This window comes from Pistacia vera, unplaced genomic scaffold (assembly GCF_008641045.1).
Source record: "Pistacia vera cultivar Batoury unplaced genomic scaffold, PisVer_v2 Contig426, whole genome shotgun sequence".
Classification (NCBI taxonomy): Eukaryota; Viridiplantae; Streptophyta; class Magnoliopsida; order Sapindales; family Anacardiaceae; genus Pistacia; species Pistacia vera.
In genome coordinates this window covers 558074-581022 of record NW_022196253.1, presented here as the reverse complement: position 1 = coordinate 581022, position 22949 = coordinate 558074, and the positions used below count along the sequence as shown (strand labels likewise).

At 36.2% G+C, this 22949-nt stretch overlaps 4 protein-coding genes and 1 long non-coding RNA gene across 6 annotated transcripts; 3 read left to right on the top strand and 2 right to left on the bottom strand.

Moving 5' to 3' along the window:
• The first annotated feature begins 3248 nt into the window (after positions 1-3248).
• LOC116143111 lies at positions 3249-4971 on the top strand. Its single transcript, XR_004130088.1, has 4 exons — positions 3249-3457; positions 3590-4488; positions 4680-4704; positions 4877-4971. It is a non-coding gene; the product is annotated as an uncharacterized LOC116143111 (long non-coding RNA).
• On the bottom strand, positions 4725-6636 carry LOC116143105 (putative serine/threonine-protein kinase). 2 transcript variants are annotated; one of them, XM_031428516.1, is made up of 6 exons: positions 6520-6636; positions 6271-6386; positions 5881-6097; positions 5552-5789; positions 5273-5423; positions 4725-5188 (listed from the first exon to the last, which is right to left on the bottom strand). In XM_031428516.1, exons 1-6 carry the CDS (start codon positions 6584-6586, stop codon positions 4877-4879), a joined length of 1101 nt encoding a protein of 366 aa, XP_031284376.1. In that variant the 5' UTR covers positions 6587-6636; the 3' UTR covers positions 4725-4876. The 2 variants fall into 2 exon arrangements, with proteins under 2 accessions (XP_031284376.1, XP_031284377.1); XM_031428517.1 differs by having other exon boundaries at positions 5273-5360.
• A 4120-nt stretch (positions 6637-10756) lies between these two features.
• On the top strand, positions 10757-11482 carry LOC116143141. The gene has a single exon (XM_031428559.1). It carries the CDS (start codon positions 10757-10759, stop codon positions 11480-11482), a length of 726 nt encoding a protein of 241 aa, XP_031284419.1.
• Positions 11483-16875: 5393 nt separating this feature from the next.
• On the top strand, positions 16876-19027 carry LOC116143140 (zinc finger BED domain-containing protein RICESLEEPER 2-like). The gene is made up of 3 exons (XM_031428558.1): positions 16876-17377; positions 17591-18877; positions 18984-19027. The coding sequence occupies exons 1-3, from the start codon at positions 16876-16878 to the stop codon at positions 19025-19027; spliced, it is 1833 nt and encodes a 610-aa protein (XP_031284418.1).
• Positions 19028-19574: 547 nt separating this feature from the next.
• LOC116143139 (putative serine/threonine-protein kinase) lies at positions 19575-21801 on the bottom strand. The gene is made up of 8 exons (XM_031428556.1): positions 21741-21801; positions 21492-21607; positions 21259-21318; positions 20741-20897; positions 20623-20649; positions 20217-20421; positions 19938-20088; positions 19575-19853 (listed from the first exon to the last, which is right to left on the bottom strand). Exons 1-8 carry the CDS (start codon positions 21799-21801, stop codon positions 19575-19577), a joined length of 1056 nt encoding a protein of 351 aa, XP_031284416.1.
• Positions 21802-22949: the final 1148 nt, after the last annotated feature.

Here is a 22949-nt window from a genome sequence, read left to right as displayed (position 1 = left end):
AAAATATGCAACATCATGCCACACAAATAGGAAAATAACCATAGACAAGTTATTATTCTTCATATAAAGTATGAACAATAAGTTGTCCATTTATGTGAAGGGCCATTGTTTTAAAATCCGGCCCAGCCAAACAGGTACAATAACCGATCGGATGAGGAACCAGGCCTTCGCCGGGCTGGGTCACCCCTATCCACTGTTTAAAACCCCAAATTCACGAAGAAGCAAACCCTAGAGAGGAGGGTGATGATTTGCAAGTAGACGATGGTGAGGCTGTTAGAGTTTTTGGAGAGAAAGTGTCTATGAGTCGAAAGGTGGTGACGAAGGTAATTTCCCATAAGCGAAACGACCACAAAAGGCAAAAGTCGCAAAGCCACAACAACGGGATGTTGTCGGCAATTGGCAAGCTGAATAGGGGGTGAGATGGGTTTTGGTCAGGAGGCTAAGGAGAGTGTTTTCTTGGGGGGGGGGGGGGGGGGGGGGGGGGGGGGGGGGGGGGGGGGGGGGGGGGGGGGGGGGGGGGGGGGGGGGGCGCGTTGTTGACGCCGAAAACAGGTCTATTTGGCTCGGGGCGACAGTCATGCGTGGTGGTTTTTTTACGAAATATGGTTTAATTTCGGCTAGATCTTAGGCATTTGCTAGGGAATGACTCAAAGGATGAATGTTATTTGCATTTGGTGTGTCGTCGTTGCCAACTAGTCAACCGCCAATTTGCATTTGACCAGATCACATGGTGTGTTTACTAGATTTCAAATCTATAGGGACTTATGTGTAATTTTTTAACAGTGCGTTTGTTAGATTTCAAACATCTGGACATGCTGACATCACTGGTCCAATCCGTTAGTTGGACCAGTTCAACCAGTCAACCCAGGACCTGGCCAATTTGCCAGGTTTCACCCCGTTATTAAAATACTATGAAGGAGTGCATTGTCTAAATTAGAGCTGGACTTTTTTTTACTACTTTGGTCTTTGGTTATTTCCGGACTCCGTCCTTCATATCCCTTTTTTATTTTTTTATTTTTATATGTATATCTCTAATATACTTAAATATAAAAAAATTCAGTTTGCCTTATGTTACCAGTGTATTCCTTTTACATGAAATCCCAAACAGTGCTAAATCTTTGGTCCACTGGGCGTTGCATTGTCTAAATTTTGCTTTTTGGGCCCTGTAGTAGAAGATATGGAAACTGTTAGCTGTTCTGTAGCATGTTAGGTGAATCTAAGACTTGAAGTGTCTAACCGGGAATGTATTCCATAGTATATTGTTTTGTCAAATCAAATGAAATCTATGTATGTTATGTTAGCTAATAACAGAGATGTGCCGCTAGTTAATTAATTTTCTACCACTTGACTTTCTTTTTTTTCCCTCAATTTTTGAGCATAGATTCAGATTGAGCTTTTTTCAAATTCAAGTTCGTTGGTGTAATTAATAATGAATAGAAAAAGAAACAAAACAAAAACCCCATCATGAAATATTTTAAAATATGGGTAAATTTAAATCAGGAGAGAACTCCACAGCACCAAGATAATTTTGCTTACCTCTGCCTGTAGTAAATGGATGAATATGCACTTGTAGACTGCAACCAATATTTGTCACTGTGTGTGATTATGGATAACTTTCAAATGGGCAATTTTAAAGTCTAATAGCTGAAGTTGGTTTTCTTGTACAGTTCGTTATGTTTACGAAGTCCAACCAAATGAAGTCGGTGGGACAAATACAAATATGCAATGTGAACTGCTTTGAGCAGAAAGGCCTTTCTTTATGTTAGCTTGAATATAGGTTATTAGCGTTGAATGACACAGAAAAAGGTTTTAATAAGGCTGCGTTTTGTAAGTGTTAGGTTGAGCTTTTATAAACATATGTCTGATAACATAGCCAACCCCATTGCAAGGGTCTTGGCATATATGTGTGGGAGAAAAAGAGAGAATATATAGAATCTAAACACAGACGGTGGTCAGGCCCGTCCAAACACAAAAAATGATGGCAACCCTTGTGATTTCTGTAATTTGCAGCCTTCTCAATTCTGACAAAAATAGAAAAGGGTTCTCACTCAATGCTTGGGACCCTTCTTCCCTTTTAAATCATGATATATTCAGTCACCAATACGAATTATCAATGCTTCCAAAATTAAAGTTTTTACTTTCAAATTTTTCACATATTTTAATTAAACTTCACGGGAGAGGATTTGAGAGGCTGCATTTTGTGAGTTTAAGCTTCAATTAAAGCTTGAATTTTTACAGGAGCGTGTGTGAGAGAATAGAATCTAAGGAAAGGGTCCTCAAGCCCGTCCAAATGCAAAAATAATTATGGCAAACCCTTGTGATTTCTGAGCTCTGGCATGCTCAGAATGAATCCTGACAAAAGAAGAGGATTCTCATCACTTTGGTGGTTCCTTCCAAGTTCCAATCCTGTTATTATTACCAATTTTAGACACACCTTTCACATCTTTTTCATTCAGCCATATTTAATTTGTTTTTTGTAATCAACGAATTAATGGATCACACTGCATCCATTGCAGCTTTTTTATTTACTTGACATTGAATTATTGACAGAGCCAATCTGCTTTGTATCTAACATTTCGTCCTATTTCAAGGACCCTTCCTCTCCGGCCTCTCTCTCTTTGGAAACAATATTGAAACTTGTATTGAATTTCTAAAAGAAAAGAATAATACTACATTTACAAAGAAATTTTACAAAGACCTCCATACAAAGTGATGTGGCAAAAAATGAAGAAAATAGTGAATTTAATGAGTTTGACTTTTTGTTTCACTCTTCCATTTATATTTTGCCACCTTACTTTGTATGGAAATCTTTGTAAGATTTCTTTGTAAGTATAGTATTATTGAAAAGAAAAAGGATAAGAATATTACAATGCTATATAACATTAAAAAAAAAAAAAACACATTTTCTATATCAAATGTCTACTACAAGCTGTAGCCTTAAGTTATATATTAACTGTTTAAAAAATTTCTTTCAAAGGTTCTTGGTTTTAGGCCGCGATATGTATGAACATTGAGGAGAAGAAGAGGGGTAATTGTGAAGAAGAAGGGGTCACATGAGGAAGAGAATTTTCTTTTTAATTGTTTTGAAATATGAAGCCAGGTGTAAGCGTATGGGAATCCAAATCATACAACCACTCCACGACAAATCGGTTTCAGAAGAGAAAAAAGAAGCTTTTGCTTTGCTTTGCTTTATGAACTAGAAAAGAGGAAAAAAGAACCTAGCCCTCATCTCTATCTTCACTACTTAATCTCTAACCTACAGCTTCCTTCTTACTCTTTTATACTCACACACAAATCTCTACAATCTTCGCCACGTTTAGAGACAAAAGTAGGAAAAAGAAGAAGCCTTTCAGGTGAAGTGTACTGGTTTCTTGATCTGTATTAGCTATAGCCACATTGCCAACTCAAAAGCTACTTCGTTGGTTTCTGGGAAACAGCGTGGGATAAAAAAAACAAGGTATGGGATGCAGTAACCTTCAAGCCAACCCATCCATTTTACATGAACTTTATATAAAGCTTCTTCACTCTTATGCTCATATCTACGCCTCTGCTCTATCTGAGCGGGGTGACACTTGCTCTTTAATTGCAGGAACTTTGTGCTCCCAAATCGCATCCATCGGTAGAGGGTGATCACTTTGTGGCAATGCAAGCAACATTGTCTTTTCGGTTTGGTTTACTCGAAAGTAACAGCGAAATTGTGCATATTTGTTCACTCATTTCATTTGCATATTCATCAATGCATGCATGTGTATTAGATAGTATGCCTGGCTCCCTGTATGCCATTTGCAAAGCTCATCATGGGATTGGTGGCCTTCGTAAATAGCGTGCGAGGAGCCATGCATGCTAACTTCTTGTCATTCATATCTGAGAATTAATATTGATAACGAGCGTCTTTCAGTTTCTGATTCTTTATTTGATATTCTCAGAAAGGAAATAAGTTTTTAGACATCAAGATATGAATGTTCTTATTTTTGCTTATTTTTATTAAATACTCTAATTGCGCATGCTCATAGACGATGATAAGCCGCACGAATGCAGCACATGAAGTTTAACTTTTCCCTTTAATTAAAGCTTCCTGTTGACTGGTGAATGACTTATTTGCCATGCTCATCATCAATATAATCACAGGACCACTGTGGTCTTAGTTTTTGACTCTTTATTGTTTAATTTGCTCGTATGTAAATTTAGAATACAACGCTGGTGATCTTATGTCAATTATGGCGGCCTAGTGGTGTTCTTTAATCAGCTAATCTTCATTCTTTGATACGGGTATGTAAGAGATATGTAGACCATATTAGCAAGACCATTTTAAGCAGTTCTGAATTTCCAGAAAACTCTTGAGCAGAATTTATTTAATTATCATACACCGAATTAACTTTATTCAATTTAATTATTAGTTACTTCGTTTTATTTACTTTTTGGTTTCTTGGCAGGGTGATGTTGCCTTGAGTCGCCCTTGACACTCGATCGATGAGCCATTTTAAAAAGGTTTTTCAGAAGTTATATTTGAATATATGATTCAACAACTTAAAACGTTTTATAACTCTAACAAGTTAAAACTTCTAAACATGTGTAATAGGGTCTGTCTCTAGTTGACTGGCCCTACTCAATCAAGTTTTAAGCTACTGTTTTCTCCATAATACAAACTTAGTCTCCTTTTGACGTTGAATTTTCTGCAGGGTTGCATCATATCAACAAAGAAAGGTAACATAGGGGTTCCCAAAACAATCATTTTTCACACGGTGCCAAAAACATTATTTGTACAAACTGCATATACATATAAGACCATTCCTTTTCTTCTTTGGTATACAAAAGCTTGACTCCAATTTTAACACTTTGTTTTTTCTTTTTGTGTGTTCTAAAAAAAAACTACCAGTCAAAAAGATGTACTGTTTGGAATGCTGCCTGTGCCTGATGAAGAAATGCTATGGGACATGATTTTCTGGCTCAACTTGATATCCATAAGATCAGCAACTAGCCCCGGCCGTGAAATCTGAACATCCTGAATGTCCATTTCATTGCACAACATCTTGAGAGCTTCTGACATTGTCGGCCGTAGCCTTACATTTTCTTGCACGCAAAGCAGTCCCACCTTGAAGAATCGAAAGGCTTCTTCTTCAGGATAGTTCATCTGAAGTGTAGGATCCACTAATTTCACCAAATTGCCAGCATTGTAAACTTCCCATGCCTGCAACAAATAAATAATTCTTATTTCCACATTATCAATACAAATCAAACTAACAGAATAAGATGATTATGTAACCCATTTAACCTTCTGGACCAGGTAATGTTCCCCTTGTTCTAAATCAAAAACCACAACTTGCCGGCCGCTGATAATTTCCAGAAGTAGCACTCCAAAACTGTAAACATCCGATTTTCTTGTCAAGTGTCCACTAATGGCATATTCTGGAGCAAGATAGCCTCTTTTGACATTGTGAGTAATTGCAAGAAACCTCATTAGCAATAATGTCTTTTTGTCCATAAGATTTGTGTCTAAAAGGCAACAAATTAGAGAGTTGTAAGAAAAGATTAGTAAAACTAATTCACTTACAATGTACCGGCAACACGAGTACTAATGTGAGAGCTGTTATCTCTTAATAACCTTGATAGGCCAAAATCAGAAACTTTTGGTTTAAAATTCTGATCAATTAGTATGTTGCTGGCTTTGATATCTCGATGCACAATGTGAGGTTCAATCTCCTCATGAAGATAGGCGAGCCCTCGAGCAACTCCTAACGAGATATCCCGCCTGATTTCCCAACTAAATTTCATCCTGTTTTGCTCTCCGCCTATCAATCAAAACACAAAACTATTGAATTTATCTCATATAAAACAGAGAATTAATAACTAAATATTTTGTAAAATAGAATGAAAAATTACCAAGTAGAGAATGGGTGAGACTATTATTCTCCATGTAATCATAGACAAGATATCTACTGGTTCCATCAATGCAACATCCGATAAGTTTAACGAGGTTTTCATGCTTGATATCTGATAGAGCAGCGAGTTCAGATATAAATTCCCTCTCGCCTCTCATCGATTCAAGTTCAATTGAAAGAACTTTCACAGCCACAAAAGTGCCATCTTGAAGCCGGCCCTTCATTGTCAATCAAACAATTATTCACAATCTTGCATTCACATTAGAAAGAAATTGAAATGAAATTGACACAGATGAGTTCAATTAATGTTCCATTCACAGAACATATGCAAGTTAAAATACAAGAAAGTTCTGTTCACACTTGATATTCAGGCAAAGAGAAAAAAGTCAACCTTGTAGACAGAACCAAACCCGCCCTCTCCGATCTTGTTCGAACTAGAGAAGCCATGAGTAGCAGTTTTAAGCTCATTAGAAGAGAATACATGAAAGTTTTGATGGTTTTGTCCACCTGGTTTTGTGGGCAAATACAGAAAGCAATCAAGAGCGAAACTGAATCAAGAACTACACATCTAACCAGTAACAATATCTACATAAACTGTGCGAACATGATTGAATAAGAAGAGGTAAAGTCTAAAAATTACCATCGATGGCAGTTTCAATTTGTGACACAGAGCTGAAAGAACTTGTGCAACAGAACAGGAATTTCATAATGCAATCCTACTTACTTTGTTTAGAAATATTGAATTATAGTTTAAAGGGAAAAGCAGATGTTTTATCGAGATTATCTAATTACAGGATAGGAATAAAGAAAAGAAATATGAAGGTAAAACTGCAGGCCAAATCGTAGTTCGATTTTGACTTCTTCAAGTCGTTCATGCGTTTGACTCGTTCTTCTTCTTAAACACAACTTCTAATTATTCGTATTTCTTAATCACAATTTGTAGCGCTTTGCGTCAATTCAATACGTAAACAGTCTTTTACAGTCCAGCTGATTTTTTGGTTTTTTTTTTCTTAAACGGTAAATCAAGGAGGTTCACACATGATTTGGAAATTGATGAAACTTTGATTAACATGAATTGAATAAATGGAATAAATAATATTAAATAAAATAGAGTGGACGTTAACATAAGAAATAATTCTATTTAGCTGCTTTTGTCGACGGGATGAACCAAAATCAAATTAAGATGATTAATTAAGGGAGAACGACATTTTCCCACCCAAGGTTTGACGAAACGACACTTTCTCACCCGTCAAGTTTCAAAATGACACTTTCTCATTCTTTGTTAGGTTCTGTTAGTATTTTCAGTTAATATTTAACTAAAAAGACGAAAATACCCTTAAATAGTTTATTTCTTAATTAGTTTATTATAAATTAAATTAGTTAATTCAAAGCCTTTATTCGATTATTTATTAGTCAAAGTATAAAGATATATTTTTTTCTTTATTTATTTAATTAATTAGGAATATTATTTTTTATGTTAATTAGTAAAAATGAAAAACATTATAAATAATAGTGATGACATTATAAATAAATATTAAGATTATTTAACTTTAAATAATTTTATTTTAGATGAGGTTAATTATTTTTTCTTTTTTAAATTTTTAATATTTGACTTTTTTGGCTAATTAAAAAATAATAAAGTAAAATATTTAAGGGTATTTTTATCTTTTTAATAAAATATTAATGGAAAACATAACAGAAGCTAAAGAAAGGTGGGAAAGTGTCATTTTGAAACTTGATGGATGAGAAAGTGTCGTTTCGCTAAACCTTGGTGGAAACATGTTGTTCTCTCATTAATTAATAAGGTCTATTTCAATTGGAGCAGTTGGCCATGAATGAAAAGCATTTTCTCTTGCGCGGAAAGAACCCAATGGGTTTATATGGAAAAGTAAATGGTCCATCACGTATATGGAAAAGTATTGACGTGTTACAGTTTACATATGATATATGATTATAATTTTTTTTTTTTTTTTCTCTAATGAAAGGGTTATTTGAGTCGGCTTGTATTTAGAGTCTATTAAACACTCTATAAACTTAATATTCTAAGATAAGTTACAAATATAATAAATAATTTTAAGATAATTCGAATATAGAAAATTGATAAAAAAACAAATATTGCTCAGCATCAAGCCAACACCTTAGAGATTATTATAAGATCATTTTAAGGGTAAGGGTACAGAAAAAGGCTGCCGTGTCTTGGGATTATTATAAGATCATTTTAAGGGTAAGGGTACAGAAAAAGGCTGCCGTGTCCAACTGTTTTGCTATTCGTTGTGTATCTTTAAGAAAGTCGAGAATTTAATGAGGGTCAGGTATTTATGTAAAGTGGACTGCTTATTTTGGTCGGTTTGGTACAATTCATAATAAATGAATCCAAGTTTATTTACCGAACTGCTTTAATTTCTGAGTCCGGTCACCATTGATTCATTGAACACGATTTTTCTCGGTCCATTTTAGCTCAATGGGTCAGCTCGTTTCACATAATAGAGAAAACAAAATTGAAGTCACCTCAAAAAGAATTAAAGACTGTAGAAAAATAAAGATTAAAGAAATTGCACAGACAGAATATTGAAGGAAATCCACTGAATATTGAATAACAAATTTGGCTGTTAAATAGCCTTACAGAGAACTGAAATAAAAAACTGAACGCAATAAAATAGCCTACGTTTCATAACTGCTATGACGTGGTAGAAAGACTAAGTCAACAAGCAACATAACGTGGTAGAAAGACTAAATCAACAAGCAACATAAATCAACAAAGACTGCATGTTAGTTTTGATCGAGCTGGTCATAACTTCTGATTTTTGCCCCACAATTAGCATCTGTTTAATCCTTCTGGAAGAATTTCAACTGGGTTTTGAACGTGTAATAGTGATAATAACGATAAAGTCCAATCTTCTTTCAACGTCTAGGAGCTTATACCGTGAAGCTATGAATGATATTCCAAATGTCAAGGTCATAAGATTAGATTAGCCTGAATGTCATATTGGAAGGAGTAGAAATCATGTTGGATAAGAATTTTCTTCTCATATTCCAACTGGGTTATTCATGACTACTTAATAATAAATGTATTCTCGGGAGTCATAGTTAATGATCTTCAAATTTGTAGCCCAATCCTCACGATTCCTTACGCACGCTTAAATACTCCATTCCAGAAATTCTGACCCATTTAAGTTGTGGTTGAAGCTTTGCATGGAATGCAAGATTACGTTATGGAGATCAACCGCGAAAGAAGCTTATGTGGTGACCTGATTTACAGACGGACGGAGCCACTAAGGGGGTGGAAGGGGGCTCATGCCCCATCCAACTTAGAAAATTTTCAATTATACTTTTATACTCTATGTTTTAACATTAACGCTCTTTTATTTTATTTAATCAAATTAACCTAAGTTCAAACATTATCACCATTATATATATAAAATTATTTTATACAAGAAGATTTATTAATGAAACTTAATGAATTAAAAAGTCTTTTTCATAGATGATGATATTTGAATTTTTTTTCACTTGATCCTGTTAAACAATGAACACGTTTTGGTAGAAGGGAAGCATGTCGCGTCGCAGTGCCGCAATGCCATACGTCTTCTACGGTAGGAAGAAACTTCTGTCGCGACACACAAGGAAGAAGCTAGAACTTGAAATTCCAGAAACTTGATAATGTGGCACTGCACTGTTGTTGGGATATTTGTGGCTCCCTTTCCTATTTGTTCCCATGTGAAATTGTATGTCTTTAAGAAAACTATTTAATAAAGAATAAAATTGTAAATAGGAATAGAATTTAGGAGTCATTAGGAAATGAAACATTAATCCTATTAGAAAAAGAATATTTTATATGCTACCTATAAATATAGGGGTGAGAACTAATTCAAGATTATGAGAGAATGTGAGAATACATGATATTTGATGTAAAGGTTATTTAAACACCATAAGTAGAGTGTCTTAGAAACATGAATTATTTTCGCTCTAGGTACTGGATTGAGAGTGGTTAGAAATTAGGATTGTTTCTGCTCTATTAATTATGTACCAGGTTTATGGTGTTGTGTATTCTTGTATATTGTATTCATGAAACTATAGTGGATTTTTCTCATATGTGGGTTTAGGCGGGTTAGACAAACCACGTAAATATTGTGTCTCTTTGTGTGGTGTGATTTAATCTTATTTTAGTTATCTCGAAAGTATATTTTCCATTGCGCAATCTCCTATAAGTTGTAACAATCAAGATGCTTCCTAACATAAAGCACATTTCAGATTTGAAGACAGTAAGTGCAATGACAAATGTTGGTGTCGATTTCAGTTCTGATCAAACCTCTTGCAAGCTAACCAGTCAAAAAGATGTAATACTGTTTGGAATGTTGCCTGTGCCTGATGAAGAAATGCTATGGGACATGATTTTTGTTGATAAAGCTGATATTATGCTGGAAACTATCAACATTTGGAATCTGATGCTGCAAGGTTGGTGGCAAAGTTTAAATTTCTGCTGTAGTTTTTTTTGGTTCTACTGTAACTCTTTGGAGCTGAATTTTTTAATAAATGTAATGTTAATTTAGGTGAATTCAGCTGTAAATCAACTGGTTAGGTGTTTTGTAATGTGATGTGTTTGTAGTAGTTAGCAAAGTATGGCTGATTTATTTTGATTGTAAACCTGCTGCAGAGTAGGTGTAATAACAGTGCAAACCATGTATATTATTTGCATTATTGTTCAATGAAGTGAGACAATTCCCATATTCAGTTTTTTCATTGTGTGCCAACTTCTCTGTAGTGCTTTTCCTTAGGATTCTCTAGCCTTAAAACCATCAATTGGTATCAGAGCTACCATGAGTTTCCAGACCAAAACCTCAACTCTTCAAACATAGCTCAACTCTCTTAAGATCTCCTTCATGGAAACAAACCCAACACCTCTTTCTCCACCTATCTTTAATGGTGAGCAGTACCATGTTTGGGCTGTCAAAATGAAGACCTACTTGAGAGGTCATTCTTTATGGAAATATGTGGAGGAAGAGAAACAAATCCCTGAGCTTGGAGCAAACCCAACACTGAATCAGATAAGGATTCATGAAGAAGAGGTAGCAAAGGCTCTAAAAGCACTCTTCTACATCCATTATGCAGTAACCGACCAGGTCTTTTCTAGGATAATGGCATGTGATACTCCTAAAGAATATTGGGATAAGCTCAAGGAGGAGTTTGGGGGAAGTAGCCAAACCAGAAACATGCAGGTCTTGAACTTGAGAAGAGAGTTTGAAATGCTCAAAATGCAAGAAACTGAAAATGTCAAAGAGTATGTGGATAGATTAATGAATGTAGTGAATAAGATTAAACTACTTGGTGAGGAGTTGACTGATCATAGGATTGTGGAGAAGGTTTTGGTCAGTCTACCTGAAAGATTTGAAGCAAAAATCTCCTCACTTGAAGACTCCAAAGACCTGTCCCATATCAGTCTAGCTGAACTTGTGCATTCCCTTCAAGCACAAGAGCAGAGGAGGCTGTTGAGGCAGGAAGATTTGGGTGAGGGAGCTATGTTTGCAAGCCAAAAAAAGAAGGGATTTCAAGGTGAAAGCAGGAGGTATACTGGAGAGAAGAAGGGAAAAGAAAATGTGAACAATTAAGGAGGAAAGAATGCAGGTGCAAGAACTTTTGGTCCTTGTCCTCACTACAAGAAAAAAAAAAACCACTTTGAAAACAGATGCTGGTTTAGGCCTGGCATACAATGCAGGTCTTGTAAATAATTTGGGCACATTGAAAGAGTGTGTAAGAACAAGGGGAATCGGCAGGACTAACAAGCTCAAGCAATGGAAAGTTCCCAGCAGACACAAGAAAGTACAGAGCAGCTGTTTGTGGTCTCGGAATGCATGGTTGCAAGTAGTCCTGATGTGTGGCTGATTGACAGTGGTTGCACCAACCACATGCCACCAAATGCCAGCAATTTCATGAACCTGGAGTAGGGCTATCAATCTAGAGTAAAGGTGGGAAATGGTGAGCTGCTGGAGGTGAAAAGCAAATGTGATATAGTTGTCCAAACCAAGACAGGTATTAAACATATAACAAATGTTTTGTTTATGCCTAAGATTAGTTTGAGCCTACTTAGTGTAGGACAAATGCTAGAGAAAAATGATTCTCTGTATTTCAAGGACTTTGCTTGTGTTATTTTAGAAAGTGATGGGACTGAATTGATGAAGGTTAGGATGCAGGGAAAAAGCTTCTCTGTAGAATGGGGAAAACTTATCTTTTAAAATCATTCAGCTAGGATAGATGCTTCAGAGTTGTGGCATAGGAGATTTGGGCATTTCCATTATTATGCCCTTAAGGAACTCAAACACAAAAACCTTGTTCATAACTTACCCGAAATTGACCAAGGTGAAGGATTGTGCAAAACCTGTCAAATTGGTAAGCTCAACAGGCCCCTATTTTCTGTCAATAAAGAATGGAGAGCAAGTGAGAGACTCCAACTTGTACACATTGATGTGTGTGGTCCAATGTAGCAAACTTCTCTAAGTGGAAGTAGATACTTCATCTTTTTCATAGATGATTTTTCTAGGATGACATGGGTGCATTTCTTGAACTAAAAATGTGAGGTAGTTGTGGTGTTTAAAACATTCAAATTGCTGGTAGAAAACCAAACAGGTTTGACACTCAAATAATTGAGAAGTGACAATGGTAGTAAGTACACTTCCAATGAGTTTGAAGAAGCATGCAAAGGGCTAGAATATGGCATCAGTTTAGCAGTCCATACACTCCACAAGAAAATGGAGTGCGTGAGAGGAAGAATAGAACAGTGGTGGAAATGGCAAGGTGCATGATGATTGAGAAAAATCTGCCAAAAATTTTCTAGGCAGAAGCTATCAACATTGGGATCTACCTCCTTAATCGGATACCAACCAAAGCTCTGGACAACACGACTCCTTTTGAAGCCTGGTATGGTGTTAAGCCAAATGTGGATCACCTAAAGGTATTTGGAAGTGTGTGCTACATCCTTATTCCAGCAAACAAAAGGAGGAAATTGGATGAAAAAGCTGAAATAGGCATTATGGTTGGGTATAGTAGCCAATCTAAGGCTTATAGAATTTACAATCCAAGTACCAAAAGGATTGTGATTAGTAGGGATGTCAAGGTAGATGAAGGAGCTAAATGGAATTGGGAAAAAAAGCAAGTTAAGAGAAGGTCCAGCATTTAGCATGACAAGGATCCAGAGAACCAGAATCCAAAACTGAGTCCAAAAGAAGTGAATGAAATGCCAGTTCGGGGTACCAAGTCTCTGCATGATATATATGAAAGGTGCAATATGGTTGAATTAAAGCCTACAAGTTATGTTGAAGCTGCAAAATCTGAGGCCTAGAAGGCTGCAATGCAGGAGGAGATGAATGTGATTGAGAAAAATCACACTTGGGAGCTTGTTGATAGGCCATTGGACAGGAAAGTAATACAAGTCAAATGGATATTTAAAAGGAAACTGAATTCTGCTGGTTCAGTGAACAAACTCAAAGCTAGGCTTGTTGTTAAAGGCTTTGCACAGCAATTTGGGGTTGATTTTTTAGAAACCTTTGCACCTGTGGCAAGACATGACACCATTCGGCTTCTTCTGGCAGTGGCAGCTCAATTCAGTTGGAAAATCTTCCAACTTGATGTGAAGTCTGCATTCTTAAATGGATGGCTTGATGAGGAAATCTACAGTGAGCAACCGAAGGGGTATGAAGTTAAAGGAAATGAGGAGAAAGTTTATCTGCTCAAGAAGGCCTTGTATGGCCTCAAACAGGCCCCTAGAGCCTGGTACAGCAAAATCAATGACCATTTGTGTAAGCTAGGATATGTGAGAAGTCCAAATGAGCATACTCTTTATGTAAGGGAACAAAATGGTGAAGTGATAATAGTCTTCCTTTATGTTGATGACCTCCATGTTACTAGAAGCAATCTTAATCAGTTGGGAGAATTTAAAAGGGCAATGGAGATGGAATTTGATATGACTAATTTGGGTGAAATTGGCTACTTTCTTGGCATGGAAATATACCAAGGCTTAAATGGTATATTTGTGTGTCAAAAGAAGTATGCTAATGAAGTTCAATATGAACAATTGTAAATCAGTTGATATTCCTCTTATTCCTAGCCAAAGGCTGAGCAAGGAAGATGGTGCCAAGAAGGTGGATGAAGGTGTCTATAAAAGCTTAATAGGCTGCTTGCTGTACTTGACAGCAACCATGCCTGATCTAATGTTCACCACCAGCCTCCTATCTAGATTTATGAGCAAGCCAAGTGAGATACATTATAAGGCTACAAAGAGGGTGCTACGGTACATCAAGGGCACTACTGAGTTAGGAATCTGGTTCAGAAGAGTTGAAAAATTCAGCTTAATTGGCTATTCAGATAGTGACTGGGCAGGCTCAATTGATGACATGAGAAGCACTTCTGGATATGTTTTCTTTGTCAATCATGGTGCCTTCAGTTGGCTTTCCAAAAAACAAGACACAGTAACTCAATCTACTGCTGAGGCATAATACATTTCTGTCGTAGCTGCCACAAACCAGGCAGTCTGGTTGAGAAAGATTATAGGAGACTTGAGGCTGAACCAAGGTGAGTCTACTACCATTTATAGTGATAACATGTCAGCTGTTGCAATAGCTAAGAATCCTATTCTCCATGGTCGAACTAAACACATTAAGATTAAATACCATGTTGTGAGTGAGGCTGAGCAAAATAGAGAAATCAGTTTGGTTCATTGCTTGGGAGAGAGCCAAGTTGCTGATATTATGACCAAGGGATTGAATAAGTCCAAGTTTGAAGAATTTAGACTCAAACTTGGAGTTTCTAGCATAAATATCAAGGAGGAGTGTTGATCAAGCTGATATTATGCTGGAAACTGCATGTAGGATGTCAACTTTTGGAATATGATGCTGCAAGGTTGGCGGCAAAGTTTAAATTTCTGCTGTAGTTTTTTTGGTTCTGCTGTAACTCTTTGGAGCTGAATTTTTTAATCAATGTAATGTTAATTTAGGTGAATTCAGCTGTAAATCAGCTTGTTAGGTGTTTTTTAATGTAATGTGTTTGTAGTAGTTAGCAAAGTATGGCTGATTTATTTTGATTGTAAACCTACTGCAGAGTAGGTGTAACAACAATGCAAACTAGGGGTGTACAAAAGAACCACCCGGAACCGGAACCGACGGGTACCCGGGGTCCGGTTTCGGTTCCTACCCGGAACCAGTAGTGACAGGGTAGGTTCTAGTTCCAAAAAACTAGAACCGACACTGTGCGGTTCCAGTTCTGGTTTCACTGGGTAGGAACCGACGGGTACTCAGGAATCAGGACTAAAATGAAATTATATATAAATCTGGGGGGTTATGTGATATTTTACACTAAAAATTTAAATTAGTGTAGACTAAAATTCCCAATTCGACTCTTTAACCCTAAACGCCAAATTGAAAAAAAATCATTCACACTTTTCTTTGGTTTTTCATCACAACAACAACAGAGCCCCGATTGGTTAAGGACTGTTACTTCTCCCTCAGCTCAAGTGGAATTCCTTCAGCTCCAACCCCAGGTATCTTGTTTTCATTTCTCTTTCTAAGACCCACTTGAACTCTCTTCTTCTAAGACTTTGTTGTGTTGATGCCTGACGCTGTGAAGTAATTTTTTTCACAAACACTTTATAGGCAAGCCAATAGGCATCATTCTTGTGTTTAAAAGTTGTGAAATGCAAGACCCATGTGCTCACTGCTTCCCAGTATGTTGACTTACTTCCCCATCCTGTTAAGTGTTAAGTGTTGACAAATTTGTATTATTAAATTAAATTTGAAAAACAAAATAAATAGAGAAGAGAATAATAGAGAAGAGAATAACACAATTGGACCCACAAAATGAGACTTGCAGCCAAATTTGACTTGGTGGTTGCGTAGGAGACAAAAATAGTTGACAGATTCTTGGCTGTGTTGGCCTGTTGAGAGCTTGGGGCACAAAGCCACAAAGTTAAGGCATTACTACATTAGGGCCTCAATGGTCCACCACTTATTAATTAAAAAAGATAGCACAGATAGTTTGCAATGCACCAATTTTTATGTCATTGATAATGTTCATTGTTGGATAGATTGTATCTGATGGTAATGGTTTAAAAAGTAGAAAATATTTACATAGTAAAAAGGTCAAAAAGCAAACGTAGTGGTGGCAAATGAAAAAGTATAATTAATGAAATTAGGTTGGTATATAATGGACTTATGGACACATGCCCACTTGCTTCAGTGATCGTTTCAGGCTTTCAGCAGTAACAAATACAATATTAATGATTTTGCTTGGCCTTGCCTTGGCCTTTAACATGTGGTAACAAATAAGCTTTCTTTTTAAAAGATGCACCACTTAGCAGCTATGTGTATGTCTACACATATCAAGACAATTGAAAGAGAATGGTTTAGTTAAATTTTTTTGGTGGTCATTGTCCACTTGTTAATTTAAAGACAAATTTGTCCTATTTATATATGTAATTCCGATTTTGTAATCTCCCTTGGATACTTTATAATTATTTCATTTCTTTCAATATCATATTTTACTTCTTGCATTTATCATTTTATCTCTAGTCCTTCAGTTCCATAGATATTGAAGCTTCATTTCAAGGTTTTATTCATTTATTGTATTGCAAATCAAAGAAAAGAAACCATCTTACATTGTGCATTCAGATGTTAATTGTTTAATATGAATTGAATATGTGATTTAATAGTAAAGAATTTGGAATGTACAATAACGTCTTAAAAATAAAGTTAATTTTTGGTGCCTTACTATGTACGGCTGTGTTGGGAAAGTTCATCCTTTTATGTACACTAAATTAACCATTTGGAATTAGACATAGTGAGTTAATTCATTTGTTGTTATTTATAATATACTGTTGTTAGCATTAGACATTTCGATGTTATGAATGTCGCTTTCTTTTTTAAAATAAGATCTTTATAATAAATTTTGCCTTTATAATTTATATCATGATTATTATATTACTTATATGCTGATTGCTTAATTCTTTGTAGGAACAATGTCATCAAAGAATATTGACATTGAAGAGAATATCTCAAATGTGCGTGCACAGCCCAAGCAATACAATGTGTGGCAACACTTTGAGAAAATTGTCAATGAGACAACGGGCATAGTAGACCGAACAAAGTGTTTGTATTGTGCAAAGATGTTGGTGTTTAATGTGACGAATGGAACTTCTTCTATGCATAAGCATTTATCCAGTTGTAAGAAACGCCTAAGCAATGTAGATAAAAGCCAAACACTTATCTCAACTTTCAAGACCACAAACAAAGAAAGAGCAGAAAGTAGTATGATTAGCACTTGGAGATTCAATCAAGAAGTGTCTAGGCAGTTGCTTGCTGAAATGATTATTATTATGGAAGAACCTTTTCGAATGGTGGAGCAGCCACCATTTAGGAGATTTCTAAGTTCATTGCAACCTTTGTGGTCTGATATTTCTCGCAACACATTGGCTATGGATGTTGTGAAGCGTTTTGATTCTGAGAAGGTTTTACTGAAAAGTAAGTTGCACTTTCTAAAGTCTAGGATTGCTTTGACTACTGATATATGGACTTCAATTCAGAATATTAGCTACTTATGTCTCACTGGTCACTACATTGATGAGAATTGGGTTATACATAAAAGAATTCTCAATTTTGTGCCCATTAGTAGTCACAAGGGAAGAGAGATAGGGAAAGTGGTTGAGAAGTGAATTTTCAATTGGGGTATTGAAGATAAAGTGTCCACTATAATAGTTGACAATGCTAGCGCTAATGACGTGGCAATTGCTTACTTAAAGGGCAAATTAGCGCTACTTTTGGATGGCGAGTTCTTCCATATGAGATGCACTGCTCATATTATGAATTTGATTGTAAAGGATGGTTTTAGTGAGACAAAGGATTGTATTAGCCGAATTCGTAATTCGGTTAAGTATGTGAGGAGTTCCCCTACTAGATCCGAAACATTTCAAAGATGTGTAAAAGAAGAAAGGATTGCTTATAAAGGTGGTGTGTGTCTTGATGTTGCTACTAGATGGAACTCCACCTATTTGATGTTAGATGTTGCACTAAAATTTAGGAAAGCTTTTCAGAGGTTGGAAGATGAGGATCCAAACTATGTTATAGATTTGTCACATGATCCACCTTCTAACGAGGATTGGGAAAAAGCAAATGTATTTGCTAAATTCCTCAGAAAATTTTATGAAGCTACAAATAAAATGTTGAGGTCGAACTATGTGACTTCTAACTCTTACTTTCAAGAGACAATTGGTATTGTACTTTGTTTGAATGAATGGGAGAAAGACACAAATCCAGTACTTAACAACATGTCAATGAAAATGAAAGAGAAGTTTGATAAGTATTATGGAAGTGTTGATAGATCCAACATGATGGTATTGATTGCAGCAGTTTTAGATCCTCAGTTTAAAATAAAATATGTGGAGTGGGGGTACAAAAAGATTTATGGCAATGATTTTCAAAAGGTTGGGTTGATGTATGGAAAGTTGAGAGATTTGTTACAACGGTTGTATGATTTTTATGTGGAGGTTGTATCAAGTTTCCAAGAAAGCCAAGTTTCCACTTCTTCCCAACCTACCGAAATTGGTCAGTCTTCAGTTACTGGTGTGAGTTGTGATGATAGTGACTACGACCCCTCCTTAGACGAGTATGAGGAGGAGATGAAGATAGAGGTTCATGATATGACTAAATCAGAGTTAGAAATTTACCTTGAGGAGAAATGTCTTCTCGTGAAGTCCAACTTGAACATACTAGATTGGTGGAAAGTAAATGCTGTAACGTATAAGGTTCTCTCGCATATGGCAAGAGATGTGTTTGCCATTCCGGTATCTACAGTTGCTTCTGAGTCAGCTTTTAGTACATCAGGTCGTGTACTTGATCAATTTTGGAGTTCTTTAAGTACACCTGTTGTGGAAGCATTAGTTTGTACACATGATTGGTTGAGATATGCATATACCCCAGCTACTTTTGAGGATTACTTAATGGATGCAGAAAGTTACGACTTAGGTAACAATATAATATCAATCTTTTATATTCATATTTAGTTAATTTATTCCCAAATAATTGTATTCAATATTTTGAACTTACTGATTCACTTGTATTTATTTTGTAGAAATTAATGCTCATGATGCAAGCAATTTGGAGCATGGAGTATGAGATATTTTCAATTTTTCATATTTGGATTTTGTTAATTGTTATGTTACTTATTTTATATGTTATGTAATTTCATCATTTTAATTTTGGAGTTTGTAATTTGTAATTTCTGATTTTTCTAACGGATTATTGTAATTTGTAATGTGAAATCATTAGTTTCCATAAAGTTGAATTGGAGGTGGAAGGCTTAAGGCTTTATAATGTATTTGTTATTTTATTTTTTGTTAACAAGTGTCAGGTTGGGGGGTATTTGTAGGTTTTTAAGGGTTTTTTGTCGTTTTATAAACTTTTGGGGGTAAAAGGAATTTTACAGGGTACCCGGAACCGTTGTTACAGGTTCCGGTTCTGGGTACCCAGGAACCAGAACCGTCAGTTCCGGTTCTAGTATCAAATTTTAAGGAACCGTCGGTTCCGATTCTGGTTACTTACAAAAAGGCAGGGTACTCGGAACCGAACACCCCTAGTGCAAACCATGTATATTATTTGCATATTAGACAATTCCCGTATTCAGTTTTTTCATTGTGTGCCAACTTCTCTGCAGTGCTTTTCCTTAGGATTCTACAGCCTCAAAACCATCAATTTTTTGGTTCAACTTGATATCCATAAGATCAGCAACTAGCCCTGGCCGTGAAATCTGAACATCCTGAATGTCCATTTCATTGCACAACATCTTGAGAGCTTCTGACATTGTCGGCCATAGCCTTACATTTTCTTGCACGCAAAGCAGTCCCACCTTGAAGAATCGAATGGCTTCTTCTTCAGGATAGTTCATCTGAAGTGTAGGATCCACTAATTTCACCAAATTGCCAGCATTGTAAACTTCCCATGCCTGCAACAAATAAATAATTCTTATTTCCACATTATCAATACAAATCAAACTAACAGAATAAGATGATTATGTAACCCATTTAACCTTCTGGACCAGGTAATATTCCCCTTGTTCTAAATCAAAAACCACAACTTGCCGGCCGCTGATAATTTCCAGAAGTAGCACTCCAAAACTATAAACATCCGATTTTCTTGTCATGTGTCCACTAATGGCATATTCTGGAGCAAGATAGCCTCTTTTGACATTGTGAGTAATTGCAAGAAACCTCATTAGCAATAATGTCTTTTTGTCCATAAGATTTGTGTCTAAAAGGCAACAAATTAGAGAGTTGTAAGAAAAGATTAGTAAAACTAATTCACTTACAATGTACCGGCGACACCAGTACTAATGTAAGAGTTGTTATCTCTTAATAACCTTGATAGGCCAAAATCAGAAACTTTTGGTTTAAAATTCTGATCAATTAGTATGTTGCTGGCTTTGATATCTCGATGCACAATGTGAGGTTCAATCCCCTTATGAAGATAGGCGAGCCCTCGAGCAACTCCTAACAAGATATCCCGCCTGATATCTTAACTAAAGAGCAATGCTAGTTTTACAAAGACACATACAAAGGGGGTTTACAAAAATAATCCCCACCCTTGATTTTCATGATTTCTCTCTCTCTCTCTCTTTCTCTTTTTCCGTTTTTTCTTTGTTTTTTTCTTCTGGATGATGTCACTTTGTACCCCTCTTTGTATGGGTCTTTGTAAGGATATCATTTTTCCTTAACTAAATTTCATCCTGTTTTGCTCCCCGCTTATCAATCAAAACACAAAACTATTGAATTGATCTCATATAAAATAGAGAATTAATAACTAATTATTTTGTAAAATAGAATGAAAAATTACCAAGTAGAGAATGGGTGAGACTATTATTCTCCATGGAATCATAGACAAGATATCTATTGGTTCCATCAATGCAACATCCGATAAGTTTAACAAGGCTTTCATGCGTGATATCTGATAGAGCAGCGAGTTCAGATATAAATTCCCTCTCACCTCTCATGTTGGAGTCTCACATTGACTAAGCACGCTTAAGCCTATTGGGTTATAAGAGGGGGTAATCCTCCCATTCAACAAGGCCTTATTGGGTGAGGAGTCAAGCCCATCTCAAATTCTATCATGGTATCAGAGCCCAAGTTCAGTTGAGCTAAGCGTTTGACCAGCGGGTGAGGAGTTAGAGCCAGCAACTACCTTCATCAACAAGCGTGACCCAACATATGGGCTTGACCGTGACGGGGAGTGTTGGAGTCCCACATAGACTAGGCACGCTCAAGCCTATTGGGTTATAAGAGGGGGTAATCCTCCCATTCAACAAGGCCTTATTGGGTGAGGAGTCAAGCCCACCTCAAATTCTATCATCTCATCGATTTAAGTTCAATTGAAAGAACTTTCACAGCCACAAAAGTGCCATCTTGAAGCCGGCCCTTCATTGTCAATCAAACAATTATTCACAATCTTGCATTCACATTAGAAAGAAATTGAAATGAAAATGACACAGATGAGTTCAATTAATGTTCTATTCACATCACATATGCAAGTTAAAATACAAGAAAGTTCTGTTCACACTTGATATTCAGGCAAAGAGAGAAAAGTCAACCTTGTAGATAGAACCAAACCCGCCCACTCCGATCTTGTTCGAACTAGAGAAGCCATGAGTAGCAGTTTTAAGCTCATTAGAAAAGAATACATGAAAGTTTTGATGATTTTGTCCACCTGGTTTTGTGGGCAAATACAGAAAGCAATCAAGAGCGAAACTGAATCAAGAACTACACGTCTAACTAGTAGCAATATCTACATAAACTGTACGAACATGATTGAATAAGAAGAGGTAAAGTCTAAATATTACCATCGATGGCAGTTTCAATTTGTGATACAGAGATGATTGAGCAACAGAACAGGAATTTCATAATGCAACCCTACCTACTTTGTTTAGAAATATTGAATTATAGTTTAAAAGGAAAACATACATTTTATCGAGATTATCTAATTATAGGGGAGGAATAAAGAAAAGAAATATGAAGGTAAAACTACATGCCATTTGTTTTATCGAGATCATCTAATTACAGGAAAGGAATAAAGAAAAGAAATATGAAGGTAAAACGGCAAGTCATTTGTTTTATCGAGATTATCTAATTACAGGAGAGGAATAAAGAAAAGAAATATGAAGGTAAAACTGTAGGCCATTTATTTTATCGGGATTATCTAATTACAGGAGAGGAATAAAGAAAAGAAATATGAAAGTAAAACTGCAGGCCAAATGTAGTTAGATTTTGACTTCTTAAAGGCGTTCATGCATTTGTATCGTTCTTCTTCTTAAACACAACTTCTAATTATTCGTATTTCTTAATCACAATTTGTAGCGCTTTATGTCAATTCAATACATAAACAATCTTTTACAATCCAGCATTTTTTGTTTTTTTTTTCTTAAACGGTAAATCAAGGAGGTTCACATATGATTTGGAAATTGATGAAACTTTGTTTAACATGAATTGAATAAATAGAATAATTAATGTTGATGTGTGATTTTGACACCAACCAAACGCACGTGTGAAATGCTGAGCTGGCTCAGATGACACACGTGGATGAGAGAGTGGGAGTAAAAGCAATAGAGAACAGTGTTTAAAGTGGTTCGGATGCTCAAGGAAGCAAATCCTACGTCCACTGGTTTTGTATTAATAGTAATGGTCAGGTTGCGTTCAGCAAGCTGACTTACAAATGATTACACAAGAGAGAGAGAGAGAGAGAGAGAGAGAGAGAGAGAGAGAGAGAGAATGCTATTTTCTTAGAGAGATTAGCTCATCCCCTAAATGAGAGAGGAGCTCTAAATCTATAGTGGGATGGGTTAAGATTATGATTACTAAATCTGTGAGTTGGTGGAATTATCCGTGCAAATCCTTCTTTATGTCCCATTGCCCACCTTCTTGAGTGATTTACGCGATTTGGTGCAGGGATTGGACATGTGGAATCACTCTAGCTCCTGGCTAGTCTGACGCGCACCCACTGCACTGACAGAAGCATGCTGCTCATGTCATTATGCGACGTGGCTGCGGACCTA

Bases quoted from the DNA above. Each gene is read 5' to 3' on its own strand.
- LOC116143105 (XM_031428516.1), bottom strand. From the start codon at position 6,586: ATGAAATTCCTGTTCTGTTGCACAAGTTCTTTCAGCTCTGTGTCACAA. The intron at 5,424-5,551 runs GTAAGTGAATTA...CAATGTCAAAAG, and splicing joins ACTCGTGTTGCCGGTACATT to AGGCTATCTTGCTCCAGAAT. The intron at 5,189-5,272 runs GTTAAATGGGTT...TATTTGTTGCAG, and splicing joins AACATTACCTGGTCCAGAAG to GCATGGGAAGTTTACAATGC.
- LOC116143141 (XM_031428559.1), top strand. From the start codon at position 10,757: ATGGAAACAAACCCAACACCTCTTTCTCCACCTATCTTTAATGGTGAG.
- LOC116143140 (XM_031428558.1), top strand. From the start codon at position 16,876: ATGTCATCAAAGAATATTGACATTGAAGAGAATATCTCAAATGTGCGT. The intron at 17,378-17,590 runs GTAAGTTGCACT...GGGGTATTGAAG, and splicing joins TGAGAAGGTTTTACTGAAAA to ATAAAGTGTCCACTATAATA. The intron at 18,878-18,983 runs GTAACAATATAA...TTTATTTTGTAG, and splicing joins TGCAGAAAGTTACGACTTAG to AAATTAATGCTCATGATGCA.
- LOC116143139 (XM_031428556.1), bottom strand. From the start codon at position 21,801: ATGAAATTCCTGTTCTGTTGCTCAATCATCTCTGTATCACAAATTGAA. The intron at 21,608-21,740 runs GTAATATTTAGA...CCACAAAACCAG, and splicing joins AATTGAAACTGCCATCGATG to GTGGACAAAATCATCAAAAC. The intron at 19,854-19,937 runs GTTAAATGGGTT...TATTTGTTGCAG, and splicing joins AATATTACCTGGTCCAGAAG to GCATGGGAAGTTTACAATGC.